Here is a 25749-nt window from a genome sequence, read left to right as displayed (position 1 = left end):
TAACAGGCTAGGTTAGGCTACTGCCTTAATCACTAATCGTCTTCGTCATACACAAACATAAAAAACAAAACAATCATTTAATTGGCAGATTCATTTTTATTAATGTTTCACAATTGGATAATCCCATATAAACACACACATCACCATAGCAACCAAGGATAGTGGGAGTGAACTTCGGGAGAAGCGGGAATGGGGTGAGGGCGGGAACTGCAGCAACGCTATGAGCTGGTGGCTGGGGTGCTGTCGGCGGTGTAGCAGCCGATCAAGGGCGCCTGAGGGCGGCAGCCAATTTTCAAAATGCCGCCCCAAATTCAAGTGCCTAATCTTCAAGCACATTGTGCTCGTGCCAAAAGCTTATCTCTTGTTTTACTTGGTAAAAGCCTGTTTTGGCTGCATGCTGTTCACTGACAGATTTGTCGCGTGTTCCCGACTGTAGGCATGCCTCATGATTGGGCTACACACAATCCACAGCTAGGCAATTTTTAGAAAAATAAACGATTGATCATCTGTGGCTAAGTTATAGGCCTACTCCTGGTGTAGTATTCTGAGTTATTTCATTTATTTCTGAACAGACAGCAGTAATTCTATAACTTTGGCAAATGTATTTCAATTTATCAGGGGTGCTGCACCTCCAGAACCCTTCGCGCGGCTATTATTCTATAAGGAAATAAATGATGAAGTGCAATGCTTGAGAGATGAGAGTTGCAGGCTCATGTCTATCAGAGTAGAGAGAGGGAGAGATATCATAGAAAGTGAATCTCATTCTAGTTCTGTGCGAGATACAGGCACGCTTCTCTCTCTCAGAACAGCAATGGCCACACGTTGGTCTATACAGGCTACAATGTTGGGCAAATCATAAACCCGGTCTGGCCCAACACAAATCAATTATCAGGCACGTTTTAAGATTACGTTTTTTAGGGGGCAGCGAGGAGAATTACAGAGGAGTCTACTTGAATTAGCCTAACTCTGATGCTTTTATTATACCTTTTTTACATTGCAAACAGTGAAAAGTATTTATCATGCCACGAGAGGGACCGGATCCTGGCAAATGGGTTCCAGAACGAAACGAGTCCAAAACTGAGAGGTGCCGGATCCTGGCCCTTGAGATCTAAAATTAGTGTGGGGTGGCCTCTTGTGTCTCCTTTTTGTCCATTTGAGGATGCTACAGTCACCCTGGTGGAGGTTCTTGGAACTGCTATTTAAATCTGAGCAGAGGTTGACGAAAACCTTAAAAGGTGGTGGTGCTATGTTGCATGTTACCTTGAATCCCAGGCAGATGTTTGTTGAGTACAGGTTGAACTTGTTGAGGACACAGGACACATCAAAAAAGAGGTTCCAACAGGGTTCTTTGGCTATCACCAAAGGAGAACCCTTTTTGGTTCCTGGTAGAAGTATTTTTTGTTCCAGTAAGAATCCTTTTGGGTTCCATGTAGAACCCTCTGTGGAATGGAACCCAAAAGGGTTCTACCTAGGCACCAAAGGGGTTCTACCTCGAACCAAAAAGGCTTCTTCAAAGGGTTATCTTATGGGGACAGCGGAAGAATCCTTTTAGGTTCTAGATACACCTTTTTTTCCTAAGAGTGTAGGCCTATTGCAGTGGTGGTTCCATGGTTTACTGTAAAAAATATATATGTTAATTGATGGTGGTGAGTTAAGATAATCAGAAATACTATGAAACATCCCACTTTTAGCACACATTTGCAAACAGGCAAAGTAGCCTACTTATATGCATGCATGATCACTCAACATTGACAGGACAGTCAAAAAAGACATGCAAACATGCAAACAAAAGACAATAAAGAAATTGACAAAATTCGTAAATGTTATGAAATAAAACAAAACTTGTTGATCAAGTGTAGTAGCAGTTTGAATTGCATTGACAGAAATTATCGCAAATCAACATTGTATATTATAAAAGGCGGGAATTAACGGTGAAAATTTACTGGTGGTGATGTACATACACTGCTCAAAAAAATAAAGGGAACACTTAAACAACACAATGTAACTCCAAGTCAATCACACTTTTGTGAAATCAAACTGTCCATTTAGGAAGCAACACTGATTGACAATAAATGTCACATGCTGATGTGCAAATGGAATAGACAACAGGTGGAAATTATAGGCAATTAGCAAGACACCCCAAATAAAGGACTGGTTTTGCAGGTGGTGACCACAGACCACTTCTCAGTTCCTATGCTTCCTGGCTGATGTTTTGGTCACTTTTGAATGCTGGCGGTGCTTTCACTCTAGTGGTAGCATGAGACGGAGTCTACAACCCACACAAGTGGCTCAGGTAGTGCAGCTCATCCAGGATGGCACATCAATGCGAGCTGTGGCAAGAAGGTTTGCTGTGTCTGTCAGCGTAGTGTCCAGAGCATGGAGGCACTACCAGGAGACAGGCCAGTACATCAGGAGACGTGGAGGAGGCCGTAGGAGGGCAACAACCCAGCAGCAGGACTGCTACCTCCGCCTTTGTGCAAGGAGGAGCACTGCCAGAGCCCTGCAAAATGACCTCCAGCAGGCCACAAATGTGCATGTGTCTGCTCAAACGGTCAGAAATAGACTCCATGAGGGTGGTATGAGGGCCTGACGTCCACAGGTGTGGGTTGTGCTTACAGCCCAACACCATGCAGGACGTTTAGCATTTGCCAGAGAACACCAAGATTGGCAAATTCGCCACTGGCGCCCTGTGCTCTTCACAGATGAAAGCAGGTTCACACTGAGCACATGTGACAGACGTGACAGAGTCTGGAGACGCCGTGGAGAACGTTCTGCTGCCTGCAACATCCTCCAGCATGACCGGTTTGGCGGTGGGTCAGTCATGGTGTGGGGTGGCATTTCTTTGGGGGGCCGCACAGCCCTCCATGTGCTCGCCAGAGGTAGCCTGACTGCCATTAGGTACCGAGATGAGATCCTCAGACCCCTTGTGAGACCATATGCTGGTGCGGTTGGCCCTGGGTTCCTCCTAATGCAAGACAATGCTAGACCTCATGTGGCTGGAGTGTGTCAGCAGTTCCTGCAAGAGGAAGGCATTGATGCTATGGACTGGCCCGCCCGTTCCCCAGACCTGAATCCAATTGAGCACATCTGGGACATCATGTCTCGCTCCATCCACCAACGCCACGTTGCACCACAGACTGTCCAGGAGTTGGCGGATGCTTTAGTCCAGGTCTGGGAGGAGATCCCTCAGGAGACCATCCGCCACCTCATCAGGAGCATGCCCAGGCGTTGTAGGGAGGTCATACAGGCACATGGAAGCCACACACACTACTGAGCCTCATTTTGAATTGTTTTAAGGACATTACATCAAAGTTGGATCAGCCTGTAGTGTGGTTTTCCACTTTAATTTTGAGTGTGACTCCAAATCCAGATCTCCATGTGTTGATAAATTTGATTTCCATTGATAATTTTTGTGTGATTTTGTTGTCAGCACATTCAACTATGTAAAGAAAAAAGTATTTAATAAGATTATTTCATTCATTCAGATCTAGGATGTGTTGTTTAAGTGTTCCCTTTATTTTTTTGAGCAGTGTATAACGGGGAATTGATCAACATGAACAAACAAAGGGTAGCCTAAACAATTCACACAATGACACAATAAATGTGCACGATTTGTCGGAAGACAGAAACATGCCTTTACTGCGTCTTCACCAAACACCTCCTTCTTGTCTAGACAAAAATATGTTTTGCACTCAATACACAAAAAGATGTATGCACTCATTAACTGTAAGTCGCTCTGGATAAGAGCATCTGCTAAATGACTAAAATGTAATGTAAATGTATTGAAGTTGAGCTTAAACTCAACCAACCTAAAGCTATTAATGTACGTAGCTAGCTACAGTTACCCATAGCTAGTTTTATTTTATTCCAATACATTTCAAAATTCCCCAAAATATGTTTATGAAGCTAGTTAAGTTTTATAGGCTCCTCACAAGACTAAGCCAATATGAGCGTCATTCCCCATTTGCCAACGCTAAAATCAATGTAATCTATATTTTTTAGCAAGCTAGCATCATAATTGTGGCACATATGCCAAAAATGCAGCCCTGTTGAGTCAATTTGGCACTTCGCGGCCACCGGAGTTTGACACGTGACTACAGTTTGCATTGAATTGTGGGTCATATCAACCCCACAAGTTATCAAAGACACTGGATCTACAAGTGATAACACACACACCACTTGTAGACCACCCAAGTGCCTTCAGAAATTATTCACACCCCTTGACTTTTTCCACATTTTGTTTTTCTAAGTGGGATTAAAATTGATTTAATTGTCTTTTTTGTTTCTTTTTTGGGGGGGGTCTACACAAAATACTTTTGTCAAAGTGAAAGACATTCTAACATATGTACAAATATTCATGAAAAATACAACACTGATATATCTTGGATAAGTATTAATAATAATATAATATAATAATAATAATATGCCATTTAGCAGACGGTTTTATCCAAAGCGACTTACAGTCATGTGTGCATACAGCTCTTAAATGGAACATAATTCACTTTTTATGCACTTCTCTCTCTGCTTATTCTGACCTTGAACTTAAAGAAAAACTCCACCGAAAAACTATGTATTGGTATTTGTTTAATTAGTACATTGTTGATCTAGTCCCAAAAGGTTTTGCATGTCAGCAATCAAGTTTTTAAGATATCTGACTTTGAAAATACAGAAATCTGGCCCGTATGATGCATTTAGCATCATATGATGCAAAATGCATCATACGGGCCAGATTGCTGTGTTGGACCCATGTTTCATGAGCTGAAATAAAATATCCCATATGTGCAAAAAGCTTCTCTCTCTCAAATGCTGTGCACAAATTTGTTTACATCCCTGTTATTGAGCATTTCTCCTTTTCCAAGATAATCCATCCACCTGACAGGTGTGGCATATCAAGAAGCTGATTAGACAGCATGATTATTACACAGGTGCACCATGTGCTGGGGACACTAAAAGACATCTCTAAAATGTGAAGTTTTGTCATACAACATAATGCCACAGATCTCTCATGTTTTGAAAGAGTGTGCAATTGCATTGCTGACTGCAGGAATATCCACCAGAGCTGTTGCCAGATAATTGAATGTTAATTTCTCTACCATAAACCGCCTCCAACCTCGTTTTAAAGAATTTGGCAGTACGCCCAACCGGCCTCACAACTTCAGACCACGTGTAACCACGCCGGCCCAGGACTGCCACATCCAGCTTCTTCACTTGTGGGCATAGCCGCAGGAAGTAGTTTGGGGGTGGTGCACATTTTTTTGCCCGCGCTGAAGATGTCTATATTGATCCACTAATACAGGACTAGTAAAGGCCCCCCAGAACACTACTTTTGTGAAAACATTTTAAACTAAATGTATTTGAGTGTTTACCAGCATTTGTAACTTGTCTGATTATTATATGTACAAAACAGTTAATCTGATAATACTTGTGGAATATAAAAATACTTGCTTAATATACAGTGCATTCGGAAAGCATTCAGACCCCCAGATACCTAATCAATCTACACACAATACCCCATAATGACAAAGCGAAAACAGGTTTTTAGACATTTTTGTATAGTTATTAGAAATTACAACAAAAATAGCTTATTTACATAAGTATTCAGACCCTTTGCTATGAGGCTCAAAATTGAGCTCAGGTGCATCCTGTTTCCATCGATCATCCTTGAGATGTTTCTACAACTTGATTGGAGTCCACCTGTGGTAAATTCAATTGATTGGACATGATTTGGAAAGGCACACGCCTGTCTATATAAGGTCCCACATTGGACAGTGCATGTCAGAGCAAAAACCAAGCCATGAGGTTGAAGGAATTGTCCGTAGAGCTCCGAGACAGGATTGTGTCGAGGCACAGATCTGGGGAAGGGTACCAAAACATTTCTGCAGCAATGAAGGTCCTCAAGATCACAGTGGCCATCATTCTTAAATGGAAGAAGTTTGGAACCACCAAGACTCTTCCTAGAGCTGGCCGCCCGGCCAAACTGAGCAATCGGGGGAGAAGGGCCTTGGTCAGGGAGGTGACCAAGAACCTGATGGTCACTCTGACAGACTCCAGAGTTCCTCTGTGGAGATGGGAGAACCTTCCAGAAGGACAACCATCTCTGCAGCACTCCACCAATCAGGCCTTTATGGTAGAGTGGCCAGATGGAAGCCACTCCTCAGTAAAACGCACATGACAGGCAACTAAAGGACTCACAGACCATGAGAAACAAGTTTCTCTGGTCTGATGAAACCAACATTGAACTCTTTGGCCTCAATGCCAAGCATCACGTCTGGAGGAAACCTGGCACCATCCCTATGGTGAAGCATGGTGGTGGCAGCATCATGCTGTGGGGATGTTTTTCAGCGGCAGGGACTGGGAGACTAGTCAGGAGCGAGGGAAAGATAAACGGAGCAAAGTACAGAGAGATCCTTGATGAAAACCTGCTCTAGAGAGTTAAGGACCTCAGACTGGGGCGAAGGTTCACCTTCCAACAGGACAAATACCCTAAGCACACAGCCAAGACAACACAGGAGTGGCTTCGGGAGAAGTTTCTGAATGTCCTTGAGTGGCCCAGCCAGAGCCCGGACTTGAACCCGATCTAACATCTTTGGAGAGACCTGAAAATAGCTGTGCAGCGACGCTCTCCATCCAACCTGACAGACCTTGAGAGGATCTGCTGAGAAGAATGGGAGCAACTCCCCAAATACAGGTGTGCCACGCTTGTAGCATCATACCCAAGAAGACTTGAGGCTGTAATCGCTGCCAAAGATGCTTCAACAAAGTACTGAGTAAAGGGTCTGAATACTGATATTTCATTATAGCTGTTTTTGCTTTGTCATTATGGGGTATTGTGTGTAGATTGATATGACGTGTTTTACACAGGATTTCTTAATGTGTTTGATATTACGTGTTACATAGGATTTTGATGATGAGGACATTCCATTTATTTATGTCACTGGTGGGTGCCAGAAGGTCTGCCAGCCAGGAGATCTAGGGGGCCCACTTGTGTTAATTTTAGAATGAGCACATGATGGAATGTCCTGACTGGGGTGCAAGCTGACTGGGTTGCAAGATGATACTATTGTAGTTGGGAGTGACACCCAATAATGGTTGGCAACTGTGGGCTAGAATTGGATTGCAAAGCAGTATATAAACTGAGAGATTTTCTATGTCTATCATTCAGATAGCAATAGGCAACCCACATGCAGATTGTTATGCTGAATCCGGTACCGTACCTATTAAATACATTGTATCAACTCTCCATCTAAGTGTTAAATATCTTATTGCATATTGAATTCCTTTGATACCAGAGAAACTCATCATAACAATGAATTAATCCATTTTAGAATAAGGCTGTAACGTAACAAAATGTGGAAAAAGTCAAGGGGTCTGAATACACTATGTTTTCCAGTTTCTTGAAATACTTTGCAAATGCAGCTTATTTCTATGTGAAAACTGAACTGGTCTATTCATTCCTTTTCCATATTAGTAAACGCTCTTATCCAGAGCAACTTACAGTAGTGAGTGCATACATTTTCATACTGGTCCCCCGTGGGAATCAAACACACAACCCTAGCATTGCAAGTGCCATGCTCTACCAACTGAGCCACATCATCACATCACATCATCACAAACCACTTGATGTCTGAATGTGCTCAATTACTGTATTGTGCATTGTTTTTCTTCATGGTGATGAAAAGTCTACAGGTACAAACCTAGATGACCAGCCTATGTACAAAACAGTCATGTAAATTTACATTAAGTGGTTTGTAAGGATGGTAAATTAATACTACCCAAAAAGTGGTTGTTTTCCATGTTATTTGATCAAGAAAAATATTTAATTTGATGTGGAAGTTTTGTGTCTTTGCCCATAACTTTGCACCTTTTGATGTAAATGTTTGAGGACAGGGTTTCGTTGTTTCTGGATTCCATTAGAATGACAATCGCAGATAATGGGACAGGGCAACAACTCTTACAATTCCAACTATTGAATCCTTTAAGTTACTGTTCTTAATTATAATGCAGAGATGATGAAAACATGTTTTTTGCCTGCACTACAGATGTCTATTTCAGTCCGCTAATACTAGTAAAGGCCCAGTGTACTACTTTCGTGATTAAAAATAAGAAAAAACAAATATTCTGATTTTCAGGGGGTGCTGCATCACCCTCAGCACCCAACATCCCGCGGCTATGCCTGTGGGATCATCTGAGACCAGCCACCCGGGCAGCTGATGAAACTGTGGGTTTGCACAACCGAAGAATTTCTGCACAAACTCTCAAAAACCATCTCAAGGAAGCTCATCTGCGTGCTCGTCGTCCTCACCAGGGTCTTGACTGCAGTTCGGCGTCGTAACCGACTTCAGTGGGCAAATGCTCACCTTCGATGGCCACTGGCACGCTGGAGAAGTGTGCTTTTCACAGATGAATCCCGGTTTCAACTGTGCTGGGAAGATGCCAGACGTGTATGGTGTTGTGTGGACGAGCGATTTGCATATGTCAACATTGTGAAGAGAGTGGCGATGGGGTTATGGTATGGGCATGCATAAGCTACGGACAACGAACACAATTGCATTTTATCGATGGCAATTTGAATGCACAGAGATACCGTGACAAGATCCTGAGGCCCATTGTCGTGCCATTCATTTGCCGCCATCACCTCATATTTCAGCATGATAATGCACGGCCCAATGTCACAACGATCTGTACATAATGTACTGAAAATGTAATGTACTGAAAATGTCCCAGTTCTTCCATGGCCTGCATACTCACCAGACATGTCACCCATTGAGCATGTGTGGGATGTTCTGGATCAACGTGTACGACAGCGTATTCCAGTTCCCACCAATATCCAGCCACTTTGCACAGCCATTGAAGAGGAGTGGGACAACATTCCACAGGCCACATTCAACAGCCTGATCAACTCTATGCGAAGGAGATGTGTCACGCTGCATGAGGCAAACGGTGGTCACACCAGAAACTGACTGGTTTTCTGATCCACGCCCCTACCTTTTTTTTTTAAAGGTATCTGTGACCAGTCATGTGAAATCCATAGATTAGAGCCTAATTTATTTATTTCAATTGACTGATTTCCTTATATGAACTGTAACTCAGTAACTGTTGCATGTTGCGTTTATATTTTTGTTCAGTGTACAAGATCAGAGTATTTTTAAATCTACCAATTGGTGCTGAAACGGAGACGAATATGCATATATTTAGATGGCTTTCTTTCATTCATCCCTAATATTCTGAACCCGATATATATAACTAGATATATTCTATTGAGTCTGTCGACAAAATTCAAACTAAAAGGTACACCGAATTTAAAGGGATGGCTTAAGATAAATGTACTGAAAATCCTATTGAATGAAAACTCCATGAGAAAATCCATTGGCCAGCAAGTGGGAGGGTTTGCAGCGGAGATACCGTGACAAGATCCTGAGGCCCATTGTCGTGCCATTCATTTGCCGCCATCACCTCATATTTCAGCATGATAATGCACGGCCCAATGTCACAACGATCTGTACATAATGTACTGAAAATGTAATGTACTGAAAATGTCCCAGTTCTTCCATGGCCTGCATACTCACCAGACATGTCACCCATTGAGCATGTGTGGGATGTTCTGGATCAACGTGTACGACAGCGTATTCCAGTTCCCACCAATATCCAGCCACTTTGCACAGCCATTGAAGAGGAGTGGGACAACATTCCACAGGCCACATTCAACAGCCTGATCAACTCTATGCGAAGGAGATGTGTCACGCTGCATGAGGCAAACGGTGGTCACACCAGAAACTGACTGGTTTTCTGATCCACGCCCCTACCTTTTTTTTTTAAAGGTATCTGTGACCAGTTTATTTATTTCAATTGACTGATTTCCTTATATGAACTGTAACTCAGTAACTGTTGCATGTTGCGTTTATATTTTTGTTCAGTGTACAAGATCAGAGTATTTTTAAATCTACCAATTGGTGCTGAAACGGAGAATTACCACACCTGCAACATGTAAATACTTATGTAAATGTAATATTTCTGTAATTAATTTTCAATAAATGTGCTAACCTTTCTATAAAAATGTCTTCACTTTGTCATTATTGGGTATTGTGTGTAGATGGGTGAGAAAAAAAATTAATTCTACCCCCAAGCCATAAGACTGCTTAACAATTAATAAAATGGCCACCCGGACTATTTACATTGACACCTCCCCCCTCCATTTGTTTTTACACTGCTGCTACTCGCTGTTTATTATCTATACATAGTCACTTTACCCCTACCTACATGTACAAATTACCTCGACTAACCTGTACCCCCGCACATTGACTCGGTACCGGTACCCCCTGTATATAGCCTCGTTATTGTTATTTTATTGTGTTACTTTTTATTTGTATTTTATTTAATTTTTTACTTTAGTTTATTTAGTAAATATTTTCTTAACTCTTTCTTGAACTGCATTGTTGGTTAAGGGCTTATAAGTAAGCATTTCACAGTAAGGTCTACACCTATTGTATTCGGCTCATGTGACAAATACATTCTGATTTGATTTGATTTGTTAAAGGTGCCTAAAGTTGACAGGGAATGTTCCAAATGGACTTGAGCTTCACTCTTCCGAATCTGAACCACTGTCCTTGTTACTTAAAGTGGGTTTGGTCTCACAGGATGCCATTTCATACATTATTTGTACACTTTCAATTCAATCTGTATCTCGGAAGTTTCTTAAAATAGACATTTTAAGGCAATGTTCCCGCGTTAGCTGAGACCGCATTCACAGTAAACGCTGCTCAATCGGAAATGACCTTTAAATTTCAATCACACAATCTGTGATACAAATTAATTTGAGTCCTTAATCTGATCGCATTTTGTCGGCTATGCACCTTTTAAAGGTAATGTTCCCGCGTTCACGGAGACTGCATTCACGGCAAACGCCAATGGGAAATTATCTTTATATGCGGCATAGGTTGGCCTTGCAATCAGATTGAATCCTGGTCCTAATTCAAAAAGTCAAATAAAAAAAAGATCACTAATAAGGTTGAAAATAAGTCAACCAACAGAGAAGAGAACGACAGACAACATAGCCTCTGGTTCTCAGCGCACAAATAGGTTTAATATTTAATCCACACAGATAAAGAGATGAACATATGAGTTACATACTGAACAAGAGGGGAAGGGGCCTTGGGCATGTCTGGAGAGTTACAGAATCCTCAATGACACATGTTACTCAAAACAGGCGACCATGCACAAACCTCACTGTCCAACTGTCAGTCTGGGAACAGCGAATCAGAGTAGAGTGGGCAGTTGTTGAATCAGTTAGGAACCAATCAGCTCACAGCTCGAGGATATGCCTGGCTCTCTCTCTCCTTCCACTATTTGGCACGGTTACATTACGGTCCCTAGCCTCGTCTAGATAGGTTTTTACAAAGGCCGAAATAGAACTCAGCCTCTTTACCTGTCCATTTTCTCTACAGGAGAGTTTGGGTTTGATCGACAGTGCAGCCGACTGACTGATCTAAAAATCACCTTACATCATAAATAACTACTCATTATTATTTGTAGATCAATCAGTCAGTCACAATTTACCCACATCACATATTCAAACACGGCCAATCTATGTCCATAAGGCTGTCTGGAAACTTGCTTCTAACGTGGAACAATCAAAATCCCAGTTTCAAAAAAAGAGTTTCTCTGTACTCCACTACACCTGATTTACTGTCTCAGTCATCCCCCATGATTTTAACTACATCCGTATCCCAAATGGTACCCTATTCCCTATATAGTACACTACTTTTGACAAGGAACCATAGGTCTGCACACCTCCTGATCAAACTTCACTGTATTTACAGGCCAATGCATTCAAGACTGATCTTGTTTTTTCCCAGTACATTCAACAACGTCTCCTCACCTTCTAACTAACAGCTGGCTGAGGTAAAATCACCCTGAACCAACCAATCAATCAACTGTCAGTCTCTCTCTCTCTACATTCAACTCACCAATGAGCTGCTAGTGACCGTGTCACTCACTCCGCCCATCTCTGAATCCCTCTTGACCAATCAGCTGTCTCTGTTTCCAGCGTGGTTCAGTGAGCTGAAAGCTGATTGGAGGAGAGGGTCTTAGTAAGTCATACCATAAATAGTTTTGGGATTACTGGTTGGCTGTTGCTGCAAATCTTGGGTAATTTCTGGAGAGGCGTTATAATACGCAGTAGTCTTTAATGTTCCTGTACTTGTGTTGTTGGTAAGATGCAGGTGGGCAAGGCGAGAAAGGGAGGGGTTAGGGGTGATTGTAGGTATCAGGGGGTAGCTTGGGGGCAGATGGAAGCCATTACAAGTCAAAGGTCAATACAGGAGCGATACAGATGTACTTCCAGGGGAAATAAATACAGGTACGTCTGAAATGGCACCCTATTCCCTATATAGTGCATTACTTTTGTCCAGCGCCATATGGGCCCTGATCAAAAGTAATGCACCATATAGGGACTAGGGTGCCATTTAAGACATACTCCAGGCCTTAGGGAGTAGGTACAGGGTAGCGGAGGTAGTTAGGAGGCAGGGGTAGTTACAAGGCTCATGGTGGGGGGAGATAATTACATTGGTAGAAGCGGCAAGAAACAGGGCGAGGGAGGGAGGGGAAGGGGGTAGTCATAGTCAAGGTATTTGGAAAGTTACTGGACTGGGGGAGTGATACTTACAAGGCAATAGGTAGTTACAAGGTCTTTGGAGGGATATCAATAGTTAAAAGGGGTGTAATAGTACGTACAGGGGCTGAGGGGTCGTTCCCAAGCCTAGGGATAGTTACATCATGACCAGGGGTAGATACAGGGGCAGGGAGGAGCGGGGTGGGTAGGGTGGGTTAGTTTTAGGATGGGGGAAGGGGGTGATAATCTGGGCGCAATAAGGGGGGACAGGGGGATGCAAGGTGACCCTTGAGGGTGGGAGTGTCACTCGGGGACGTAGGACACCTGCCACACGATAATATGGCTCCGCTCGGCTTTGCACACGGCAGGCTTCATCTGCGGGGCGCCCCCCGGCACCTCCCCTTCCTCTGTCTCGTCGTCCTCGCCATCACCTGACACACAGATGAAGTGAGAGTCAGTCAGCATGAACATGAACATGAACGGTGTCTGTCACCTTTGTACTGAAGTGTTTCTGCACATCCACACATAAAAGCATTGGATTGGTATTTTAAATCCATAAAGTGAAATGAACAAGTGCACAACTAGGGCAGAAGGGTAGAGAATCTGGAGACAAGTAGTAGTAATTCAAAAGAGCGCCACATTGACTTGGGTGTATATGGCAGTGTGTGTGTGCATGCGTGACTGAGTGAGTGTGTGATTTTCCTCACCGATGCGGAAGTCGATGTAGCCCTCCCCTCCACTCAGCACCAGGACGTTGTGTACGCTCTGAGCCTCAGCCTCCGGCTGTGCCGAGGACCCCTGACCCTCTGACGGGCTGTCCAGCACACTACCATTTAGGGTGGCCAACACGTTGCCTGACAGAAAAACAGAAAAATAAAATAAAATATTATATATATATATATATATTTTTTTTTTAAACAGGTAATGAGAAACAGATTAGTCAATCAATTGTATTTATAACGCCCTTTTTACATCAGCAGTTGTCACATAGTACTAAAGGACCTTACCAATAGATACCCACGAATTAAACACTGTGAACCACTTTTGCATTTTAGTGCCCAGTTGACAACCTCGTCCATCCTCACAGTCTTCAAATACATCAAGTTGAGAGTATTGACAGTAGGTATAATACTTGTTTAGTTAGTCAAGAACTACACATTTGATTTAATGCGTTTATCAAATCAAATTATGATTACTAACTGACCTGGCACAGAGACAAAGAACTTGACGGCATCTCTGTGTCCATGGAAACAGAGCTGAGCCTGGGCCATGGAGCAGTATGGGATGAAGCTGCCGCTGCTTTTCTCTGGGTTGTCGTCCGCATACACATGAATCACACCCCCGGCCACGCCGCCGGATGACGTTGGAGACACCTTATTGGCTATCGGGATGAGAGTGGAATCAATAGCCAATCAGAACAGCTGACATCTGACAGACCAGCGAATAGGACAAGGACATTAATGCATGATATCATTCAATCACAATAGCACACACAGAGCAAGCTTGCCAATAAGACCCATCAATTGGGCAGGCTACATCGTTACAGAGCATTTAAAATAGAAATGTGTAATATAGAACAGACATCCCACTCAGTCATGCAGAATAGGAAACTGTGTCGGCTGGCTCTATACATAACATTTCTTCCTGAAATTCTCTGTACGTGGCAACCCACTGAATAAGCCTGTGGTCATCCACTTATGAATTTACAGATGGTAAAAAAAGAAAAAATCTGAATACTGAAATAGTAGCAATATTAAAACATGCCATCAACATACAATAATGAAGGGACAAGGCATCCCCAAAACCCCATTACCTAATATATTGACTAAGTCACTGAAATGATCCATATTAATCACACAAATAGCATACTAATATGACTCCTACATATACATATATTAACACCATACTCGAAATGTGTGCCAATGCATTATATACAGTACTTTACAACACCTGAAGATAGCATGCAGAGTTACACGTGAACAAAAGTGATTTCCCTGAATCAGATTCAGGCCACCGGACCACTGTTTCTGTCCCTGTTCCATTTCGGCCCCTAGCCCCTCGTCCCCTTTGTGGTTGACAGATCTAAAATGACTGGATAGGTGGCAGGCAGCCTTATGAACGAACATGTGCTTGTCCTGTTGGAGGGCTATCTAATCCTCTCAGATCTCTACAAGTGCCATATACTATAACTGACTCCTGTCCAATCACTATATTACTCACACCTATCCAGTCTATCAGATATGTGAACATTAGGGTAATAAGGGTGCTTAGGACTGAAACTGAACCAGGCCTATGTTGGAGAGCGATAAAGGCGAGATGGAGGTAAGACAGGCAGGCAGATGTATGTGACATCATCCCTGTGGGACAGAATGAGTCCTAACTTACCCCTCAGACCTAGGAGCTGTCCCCGATGAAGGACTACCGCTAAGGGAGGGAAGGAGGGAGGAGAGGCGAGAAGGAGGAGTGAGGAGAAAGGGAGGGAGGGAGGAGAGGAGAGGAGAGAGTTGACAAGAGTGACAATCAGGACAGGGAGGACAAGTAAAGGGATACCAGCCATAAAATAGAGAGAAAGAAAGAGAGAAAGAGAAAAAACTAAGAGAAGCCATCAAGGAATAAGAGAAGACAGAAAAATAACCAGACCGATATACACTGAACAAAAATATAAACGTAACATGTAAAGCGTTGGGTCCACGTTTCATGAGCTGAAATAAAAGATCCCAGAAATGTCCATACGCACAAAAAGCATATTTCTCTCAAATTTTGTGTACAAATTTGTTTACATCCCTGTTAGTGAGCATTTCTCCTTTGCCAAGATAATCCATCCACCTGACAGGTGTGTTATATCAAGAAGCTAATTAAACAGCATGATCACTACACAGGTGCACCTTGTGCTGGGGACAATAAAAGCCCACTCTAAAATTAGCAGTTTTGTCACACAACACAATGCCACAGATGTCTCAAGTTTTGAGGGAGCGTGCAATTGGCATGCTGACTGCAAGAATCTCCACCAGAGCTGTTGCCAGAGAATGTAATGTTAATTTCTCTACCATAAGCCGCCAACGTCGTTTTAGAGAATTTGGCAGTACGTCCAACCGGCCTCACAACCGCAGACCACGTGTATGGTGTTGTGTGGGCGAGCGGTTTGCTGATGTCAACGTTATGAACAGAGTGCCCCATGGTGGCGGTGGGGTTATGGTATGGGCAGGCTTAAGCTACGGACAACAAACACAATTGCATTTTATCTATGGAAATTTAAATGCACAGATATACCGTGACGAGATACTGAGGCCCATTGTTGTGCCATTCATCCGCTGACATCACCTCAGGTTTTAGCATGACAATGTCCCAGTTCATCCATGGCCTGCATGCTCACCAGACGTGACCCATTTAGCATGTTTGGGATGCTCTGGATTGACGTGTACGACAGCGTGTTCCAGTTCCCGTCAATATCCAGCAACTTCGCACAGCCATTGAAGAGGAGTGGGACAACATTCCACAGGCCACAAATCAACAGCCTGATCAACTCTATGAGAAGGAGATGTCTCGCGCTGCATGAGGCAAATGTTGGTCACACCAGATTCTGACCCACGCCCCAACAGATGCATATCTGTATTACCAGTCATGTGAAATCCATAGATTAGGGCCTAATGAATTTATTTCAATTGACTGATTTCCTTATATGAACTGTAACTCGGTAAAACCTTTGAATTGTTGCATGTTGCGTTTATATTTTTGTTCAGTATAGAAAGGGAAACTAAAATACAGAAGCAGACAAAAACACAGAATAGTGGAATCAAAGAGGTAGGGTTAAAGCGTGTGTGCGCGCCACTCAAACTCACTCTCTGTCAGTGGTATGGAGATGACCACACCATTCCCAGTCCCCACCCACAGGCGGTTTCCACCAATCAGAAGGGCTGTTATTCGCACAAAGGAGAAGCCCAGCTTGCCAGTACCTGTCAATCGAGCGAGAGAGAGAAGAGAGAGAACACATACATTGGATGCATCTCAATAGTCTAAAGTGAGGACAAATAATATGGTGTCCTATCAATGAGTTGGCCGAAGCTTAGCCTGCTGGTCCCAGATCTGATCTGTTTGAGCTGTCTTGGCAACTCCTATAGTAATTGTCTTGATATGACAACAAACATAAAAATTGGCTATACAACACAAACAGATATTGGACAACCAGCCTAGCCAGAGCTAGATAGCATGGTTGGGGTCAATTCCATTTCAATTCAGTCAATTCAGGAAGTAAACTGCAATTCCAATTCTACCTCTTTCTCTTAGAGGAAAACTGGAATTGGAATTTTTGTTTACTTTCTGAATTGACTGAATTGAAATGGAAATGGACTCCATTCCTGCTGTTTAGCTTAGGTTCTTCCTACCCAGCATCTTGCTGACGTAGGGTTCGATGTCGACATCCTGTAGGTGCTGGTGTGTGAGGGCGTGGTAGAGACGCAGCGTGGAGTCCAGACGGATTGACACCCACACCCCATCCCCGATCCACGCCAGCTGCCTCACCTGGCTCTCCCTGCGAGGGTGGGCGTCAAAGGACTTCTGACGGGGGAGAGGGGGTAGGGGGGTGAAGGGTGGAGAAGGGAAGATTGGTTGATTGATTTACATTGATTTATTTCAGAATATTATCAATGTGGAGCGACATTACATGACCTCTCCCCAACCCATCTCTATCTGCGACATAACTGCAGATAGACTCAAGACTGTGTTAGCCCACTGTGCTCATGTCTTGACATTGTGTCTGGAAGCTAACGTGAGTCTCCAGGTCTCAGAAAAGGTTACTTTGCAACTTCCTCTACCCCTCCTGTGACCCACCTCTATCTGCATGCTCTTGGGCTGGATGACGTGGATCTTGTTCTTGTAGCCACACCACACCTTGTCATGGACCATGGCCATGCAGCGGATAGAGTGGTGCGGTCTACCCAGGTCCATCAGGTGGTAGTTAGACAGGTCCCACTGCCCATCTGGAGATACAGAGATACACACACAGACACGCGCACAGACACATGCACACACATAAACAAATGATGTAAAGCTTTAAATCATGATTAGAAAAAGTACTGTTGCTATGTTGCTCTCATGGAATGTCATTTTTTGAGCACAACAAACAGTTAATGGTTAAGGTTAATAAGTGAGAGCTCAGAAGAACTAGGTAGGTTAGGGTTAAGTTTATGTTACCCTCAGATCTGTGGAAGATAGCCAGTGTCCCATCTGCCAGAGCCACAAGCACACGACCCTTCACATGCCTGAAACAGAGACAATCAAGCCAACTTTACACAAAGCAACATGCACCCATTTACTACAACATAAATCAAGGACTGGTAAAAATGGCCATTCTAAAAGCAGACAGTGGTCAGTAGTGGGGGACTTACACTAGACTGAGCACAGAGTCCTTCAGTTTGATGGAGTGGAGACACTTCTTCCAGTTGGCCACTGCCGAATGGACGTAAAGCCTGGCGAAAGGATGTAAAGGACATAGATAGAGACAGGGTTTTATAGGTTAGGGTTATGGGTTATGGGTTGGGAGACATTTGCAGGCAAAACTGGTTGGCGAAAAAATCATGATGACGTTTTTTGTGACATTGTGGTCAAGAGTTGTAAAATGATTTTCTTCTCTCACCTTTTTAGAAAACCAGAAAACAACCAGTAAACAACATCACTATGATGTCCAATATTACATTTCCGCCGCTAGCTAGGCATTTAGTGATTAGTTACCCACCAGCCATTTTGTGCTCCCAGCCACATGGTGGGGGCGACGCTGGTGTCAGCTTTGGGGTCGTCGCTTCCATCCTCCGTCTCCTGGGGTGGGGAGTTCGACTCTTCTTTCGACTGGCCTGCACACCTGACAGGGGACACAAACAGAGACTTGTCTTGAAGTCCACTAGAGACTACCACGGTCCACACGGTGGCAAATCCAACTACTGTAGCATGTTAGCTTTATTGTCTCGGCAGAAATTTTGAGAGATGACTAAATTATTTAAATAGTAGAGGTTAGACTAAATCTAAATCAAATCAAACTAACGTGCATGTAAATAAACTTTCAGTAACATTTTTAAAACTGAACATTTTTAATGACAACTTTTCAAAAATGTACTGGCAATATTCCCTCTCTTTACAACTACTAGCAATTAAAATCTGGTCAAATCGTGTGTCTTACCGGTCGTATTGGCCAGCATCAACCACTGGAGGCTGGGGGTCTGTGAAGACGTGCTCCATGAAGGGCCCTGGAGGTCCCAAGGTGTCGTCTGTCTCTTTGGCGGCCGGCTCAGCCACCTCTGTAGCCTCTGTGGCCTCCTCTGCTGACTGGGCTGGGTGCAGCTTCCCACTGAGTGGTGGAGCCATGGGGGCTGAGGCGACAGGGACACAGGGAGAGACATTATACCCTATATACTACTATAACTATACCAACTATACCTATTAACTAGAGATTGGCACTAATATGGAAAGTCCCTATCGATATCAGTTGAAATTTGTTTTATTTACTATCGATATCATATCGGAATTTTAAAAACATGTGAAGGCTTATTAACTATACTCATAACTCTTCAACTGACTGGGCTGGGTGCAGCTTCCCACTGAGAGGGGGAGCTACCAGGGCTGGGGGTGGGGGAGGACAGGGACACAGGGAGAGACATATCAACAACGTTTAGTGGTGGTAGTGTGTTTGCTGGGATATATAAACCAACATGCAATGAGGGAAAAAAGTATTTGATCCCCTGCTGATTTTGTACGTTTGCCCACTGACAAAGAAATGATCAGTCTATAATTTTAATGGTAGGTTTATTTGAACAGTGAGAGACAAAATAACAACAAAACAATCCAGAAAAACGCATGTCAAAAATGTTATAAATTGATTTGCATTTTAATGAGGGAAATAAGTATTTGACCCCCTCTCAATCAGAAAGATTTCTGACTCCCAGGTGTCTTTTATACAGGTAACGAGCTGAGATTAGGGGAGTGCTCCTAATCTCAGCTTGTTACCTGTATAAAAGACACCTGTCCACAGAAGCAATCAATCAATCAGATTCCAAACTCTCCACCAAAGAGCTCTCCAAGGATGTCAGGGACAAGATTGTAGACCTACACAAGACTGGAATGGGCTACAAGACCATCGCCAAGCAGCTTGGTGAGAAGGTGACAACAGTTGGTGCGATTATTCGCAAATGGAAGAAACACAAAAGAACTGTCAATCTCCCTCGGCCTGGGACTCCATGCAAGATCTCACCTCGTGGAGTTGCAATGATCATGAGAACGGTGAGGAATCAGCCCAGAACTACACGGGAGGATCTTGTCAATGATCTCAAGGCAGCTGGGACCATAGTCACCAAGAAAACAATTGGTAACACACTACGCCGTGAAGGACTGAAATCCTGCAGCGCCCACAAGGTTCCCTTGCTCAAGAAAGCACATATACAGGCCCGTCTGAAATTTGCCAATGAACATCTGAATGATTCAGAGGAGAACTGGGTGAAAGTGTTGTGGTCAGATGAGACCAAAATCGAGCTCTTTGGTATCAACTCAACTCACCGTGTTTGGAGGAGGAGGAATGACCACAAGAACACCATCCCCACCGTCAAACATGGAGGTGGAAACATTATGCTTTGGGGTGTTTTTCTGCTACGGGGACAACTTCACCGCATCAAAGGGACGATGGACGGGGCCATGTACCGTCAAATCTTGGGTGAGAACCTCCTTCCCTCAGCCAGGGCATTGAACATGGGTTGTGGATGGGTATTCCAGCATGACAATGACCCAAAACACACGGCCAAGGCAAAAAAAGGAGTGGCTCAAGAAGAAGCACATTAAGGTCCTGGAGTGGCCTAGCCAGTCTCCAGACATTAATCCCATAGAAAATCTGTGGAGGGAGCTGAAGGTTTGAGTTGCCAAACGTCAGCCTCGAAACCTTAATGACTTGGAGAAGATCTGCAAAGAGGAGTGGAACAAAATCCCTCCTGAGATGTGTGCAAACCTGGTGGCCAACTACAAGAAACGTCTGACCTCTGTGATTCCCAACAAGGGTTTTGCCACCAAATACTAAGTCATGTTTTGCAGAGGGGTCAAATACTTATTTCCCTTATTAAAATGCAAATCAATTCATAACATTTTTGACATGCGTTTTTCTGGATTTTTATTTATTTATTCTGTCTCTCACTGTTCAAATAAACCTACCATCAAAATTATAGACTGATCATGTCTTTGTCAGTGGGCAAACGTACAAAATCAGCAGGGGATCCAATACTTTTTTCCCTCACTGTATATAGCAGAGGTCCCCAACTAGATTCAGCCGAAATCAGCCGAAATCAGCCTCCCATTGAGAGGGGGAGCCACATCAGCGACACAGGGAGGAAAGACAAGAAGAAGAAGAAGAAGAATTGTGCCGCAATTAAAGCCTATATTTTCTCATTGCAAGCTTGATGATACATACACAGTGTAATGTACAGTGCCTTCAGAAAGTATTCACACCCCTTTGTTAAGGCAAGCCTAAATATGTTCATGAGTAACTTGCTCAACAAGTCACACAATAAGTTGCATGGACTCACTCTGTGTGCAATAATAGTGTTTAACATGATTTTTTAATGACTACCTCATCTCTGTACCCCACACATACAATTACAATCTGTAAGATCCCTCAGTCGAGCATTGAATTTCAAACACAGATTCAACCACAAAGAGCAGGGAGGTTTTCCAATGCCTCACAAAGAAGGGCACCTATTGGTAGATAAAAAAAGAAAAGAAAAAGCAGACATTGAATATCCCTTTGAGCATGTTGAAGTTATTAATTACAATACACCCAGTCACTACAAAGGCGTCCTTCCTAACTCAGTTGCCGGAGAGGAAGGAAACCGCTCAGGGATTTCACCATGAAGCCAATGGTGACTTTAAAACAGTTACAGTTTAATGGCTATGATAGGAGAAAACTGAGGATGGATCAACAACATTGTCGTTACTCCAGAATACTAACCTAATTGACAGAGGAAAAATAAGTAAACCTGTACAGCAGGGATCATCAACTAGATTCAGCCGCCGGCCGATTTTTTCTTGAGTGTATGGTCAGGGGGCCGGAACATAATTATGAATAATTTTTAGACTGCAAATTGACTGCAAAAAGCCCAAACAGATATAAAAGCTCTTAGATACTTACCCAGAAAGACTTACAGCTTTTATTGCTGCTAAAGGATCTTCTACAAAGTATTGACCCAGGGGTGTGAATACTTATGTAAATGAGATATTTCTGTATTTCATTTTCAATAAATTTGCTAACATTTCTAAAAACATGTTTTCACTTTGTCATTATGGGTTATTGTGTGTAGATGGGTGAGAAAAAACATATATTTAATCCATTTGGAATTCAGGGATATGAATACTTTCTGAAGGCACTGTAGATAAATATCTGGGGTTCTCACCTTGTCCCCGGTCTAGTACGGGTGTGTCGGTGCGCGAGGAGCAGTTGCTGCGGACCACGCTACAGTTGGTGGCACAGCCCACCAGGGTGATGCCTGCTAGCATGCCCTCCACCCCGCCTGTCTCCTCACCACCACCACCCTCCCCAGAGTCCAGCACGATCTCACCCGCCGGGTAGTCACTCTCACTGGCCGCTGCAGACAGACACACAGAAACGCACATATGCAAACACAGAAACAAGCACGCACACACAGAAATACACACACATACACAAAGAGACACATGCACACCCACACACAAAAACACAAACGTTAGACGTGATTCTAGTTCAGTAGATGTGGAATTACAGGGCATTCGGAAAGTATTCACACCCTTTCCCTTTTTACACATTTTGTTACGTTAGAGCCTTATTCTAAAATGTATGAAATATCATCAATCTACACACAATACCCGATAATGACAAAGCGAAAACAGGTTTTTAGACATTTTTGCACATTTATACAAATTTTAAAAAAGAAATACCTTATTTATATAAGTATTCAGACCCTTTGCTATGAGACTCGAAATTGAGCTCAGGTGCATCCTGTTTCCATTGATCATCCTTGAGATGTTTCTACAACTTGATTGGAGTTCACCTGTGGTAAATTCAATTGATTGGACATGATTTAGAAAGGCACGCACCTGTCTATATAAGGTCCCACAGTTGACAGTGCATGTCAGAGCAAAAACCAAGCTATGAGGTCGAAGGAATTGTCCGTAGACCTCGGAGACAGGATTGTGTCGAGGCACAGATCTGGGGAAGGGTACCAAAATATTTCTGCAGCATTGAAGGTTCCCAAGAACCCAGTGGCCCCCATCATTCGAGCTGGCCGCCCGACCAAACTGAGCAATCGGGTGAGAAGGGCCTTGGTCAGAGAGGTGACCAAGAACCCGATGTTCATTATGACAGAGCTTCAGAGTTCCTCTGTGGAGATGGGAGAACCTTCCAGAAGGACAACCATCTCTGCAGCACTCTACCAATCAGGCCTTTATGGTAGAGTGGCCAGACGGAAGCCACTCCTCAGTAAAAGGCACATGACAGCCCACTTGGAGTTTGCCAAAAGGCACCTAAAGAACTCAGACCATGAGAAACAAGATTCTCTGGTCTGATGAAACCAAGATTGAACTCTTTGGCCCGAATGCCAAGCGTCACGTCTGGAGGAAACCTGGCACCATCCCTACGGTGAAGCATGGTGGTGGCAGCATCATGCTATGGGGATGTTTTTCAGCGTCAGGGACTGGGAGACTAGTCAGGCTCGAAGGAAAGATGAACAGAGCAAAGTACAGAGAGATCCTTGATGAAAACCTGCTCCAGAGTGCTCAGGACTTCAGACTGGGGGAAAGGTTCACCTTCCAACAGGACAACGACCCTAAGTACACAGCCAAGACAACGCAGGAGTGGCTTCGGCACAAGTCTCTGAATGTCCTTGAGTGGCCCAGCCAGAGCCCGGACTCGAACCCGATCTAACATATCTGTAGAGACCTGAAAATAGCTGTGCAGTGACGCTCCCCATCCAACCTGACAGAGCTTGAGAGGACCTGCAGAGAAGAATGGGAGAAATTCCCCAAATACAGGAGTGCCAAGCTTGTAGCGTCATACCCAAGAAGACTCGAGGCTGTAATTGCTGCCAAAGGTGCTTCAACAAAGTACTGAGTAAAGGGTCTGGAAACTTGTGTAAAAATTTATAAAAACCTGTTTTTGCTTTGTCATTATGGGGTATTGTGTGTAGATTGATGAGGGAAAAAAACTATTTAATCATTTTTAGAATAAGGCTGTAACGTAAGAAAATGTGGAAAAAGTCAAGGGGTCTGAATATATTCCGAATAGTATGTTGATTTGATCTGAATACTATGGTTATGTTATGGTAGTAGATTTGATTCAGGTGGAGAGTGCTATATGGTTGTGTTGCGTTAATAGATAGGGTGTAGGATAGGTGGTCGTTAGTCATGTTATTATGTCAGTAGATTACTAAGTGGTCAACTTGCAGTAGATTTAGTGCAGATGGTGAGTGCTACTGTATGTGGTCATGTTGTGGTAGTAGATCTGGTTGTGTTATTATGGTAGTGGGGTGCTAAGTTGTCAAGTTGCGGTAGATTTGGTCTAATAGAAGAGTACTATGTGTTTGTGTTACGGTTTGACCGCTAACCTGGCACGCTGGAGATGCAGAGAACGTGGGGTCTGGGTGGTCAGTAATTGTGTTATGGTAGTTGAGTACTATGGTCATGTTGCGGTAGATTTGATCCAGGTGGGGAATGCTACTTTATGTGGTCGTGTTATGGTTTGACGCTAACCTGGCACGCTGGAGATGCAGAGCACGTGGGCATTGCAGACGTTGAACTGGTCGACCAACGAGCCGGGCTGGTTGGCATCAATGATGACCACCTTGATAATGATAATAATGTTTTTTCATTATTTGACTAATTGTACAAATGGCAGCAACAAGTTGAATTACAACTTACAATGAAATGATTAGATTCAAAAAAGTATTATTTAACACCTTGCTGGCTGAGTGGGTACTGGTCAGGATCCAGACTCTGCTACTCATAGTGTCTGTTTCACGGAGCTCCTTAGACTGGGGGAAGGAAAGGGGGAGGGACAGAGAAAGGAGGGAGAGGTGGGGTTGAGAAACGGAAGAAGTGGCAATAAGTATGTTTTCAAACTAAAACAAATAGCTAAATTAACTAACAAACCATATAGATCAAGAGATAGACATCCAGACAGTACCTGTCTCTTCTCTGGTGAGCTGTGGTTGTTCTTGCCGTCTCCTCCCTCTCCCTCCTCTATGGCTAGAGGATTTGTAACGCCGTTGCCGGGGGCAGCCTTTACTGTCATCACTTCCTGAGTGCACGTCTTCCATCCCGTCAGGTCCACGCCCGCCGCACACCACAACTACACAATAGTTTGTTTACACACATCGTTAACAAACATTGGAGTAAAACAACTTTTTGGTTATGATGGGCTAAGTTCTTGAAGCATTAATAAGTAATATTCTTCAAGAATCAATGGGTATATACAGTGGGGAGAACAAGTATTTGATACACTGCCGATTTTGCAGGTTTTCCTACTTACAAAGCATGTAGAGGTCTGTAACTTTTATCATAGGTACACTTCAACTGTGAGAGAAGGAATCTAACACAAAAATCCAGAAAATCACATTGTATGATTTTTAAGTAATTAATTTGCATTTTATTACATGACATAAGTATTTGATACATCAGAAAAGCAGAACTTAATATTTGGTACAGAAACCTTTGTTTGCAATTACAGAGATCATACGTTTCCTGTAGGTCTTGACCAGGTTTGCACACACTGCAGCAGGGATTTTGGCCCACTCCTCCATACAGACCTTCTCCAGATCCTTCAGGTTTCGGGGCTGTCGCTAGGCAATACGGACTTTCAACTCCCTCCAAAGATGTTCTATTGGGTTCAGGTCTGGAGACTGGCTAGGCCACTCTAGGACCTTGAGATGCTTCTTACGGAGCCACTCCTTAGTTGCCCTGGCTATGTGTTTCGGGTCGTTGTCATGCTGGAAGACCCAGCCACGACCCATCTTCAATGCTCTTACTGAGGGAAGGAGGTTGTTGGCCAAGATCTCGCGATACATGGCCCCATCCATCCTCCCCTCAATACGGTGCAGTCGTCCTGTCCCCTGTGCAGAAAAGCATCCCCAAAGAATGATGTTTCCACC

The 25749-nt window shown here is 43.5% G+C and overlaps 1 protein-coding gene across 10 annotated transcripts in view; it reads right to left on the bottom strand.

Annotated features, from left to right (window-relative positions):
• Window positions 1-11053: 11053 nt before the first annotated feature.
• Window positions 11054-25749, bottom strand: part of LOC121569793 (C-Jun-amino-terminal kinase-interacting protein 3) — a 79565-nt gene continuing 64869 nt past the window's right edge. For 9 of the 10 annotated variants that reach the window (XM_041880983.1, XM_041880988.1, XM_041880986.1 and 6 more), the window contains 15 exons: window positions 24786-24950; window positions 24559-24633; window positions 24353-24443; window positions 22024-22215; window positions 18777-18966; window positions 18339-18461; window positions 17992-18072; window positions 17798-17865; window positions 17435-17583; window positions 16990-17161; window positions 16447-16560; window positions 14993-15031; window positions 13812-13988; window positions 13315-13461; window positions 11054-13038 (listed from right to left, as the gene is read on the bottom strand). In XM_041880983.1, coding sequence (XP_041736917.1) covers window positions 12911-13038; window positions 13315-13461; window positions 13812-13988; window positions 14993-15031; window positions 16447-16560; window positions 16990-17161; window positions 17435-17583; window positions 17798-17865; window positions 17992-18072; window positions 18339-18461; window positions 18777-18966; window positions 22024-22215; window positions 24353-24443; window positions 24559-24633; window positions 24786-24950 — 1911 coding nt within the window. In that variant the 3' untranslated portion in view covers window positions 11054-12910. The remainder of the gene's footprint in view (window positions 13039-13314; window positions 13462-13811; window positions 13989-14992; window positions 15032-16446; window positions 16561-16989; window positions 17162-17434; window positions 17584-17797; window positions 17866-17991; window positions 18073-18338; window positions 18462-18776; window positions 18967-22023; window positions 22216-24352; window positions 24444-24558; window positions 24634-24785; window positions 24951-25749) is intronic. The other variant, XM_041880985.1, reaches the window with a different exon arrangement.

The sequence above is a fragment of the Coregonus clupeaformis genome, chromosome 7 (genome assembly GCF_020615455.1).
Source record: "Coregonus clupeaformis isolate EN_2021a chromosome 7, ASM2061545v1, whole genome shotgun sequence".
In the NCBI taxonomy this organism is placed as follows: Eukaryota; Metazoa; Chordata; class Actinopteri; order Salmoniformes; family Salmonidae; genus Coregonus; species Coregonus clupeaformis.
This window is presented reverse-complemented; position numbering and strand designations above follow the sequence as displayed.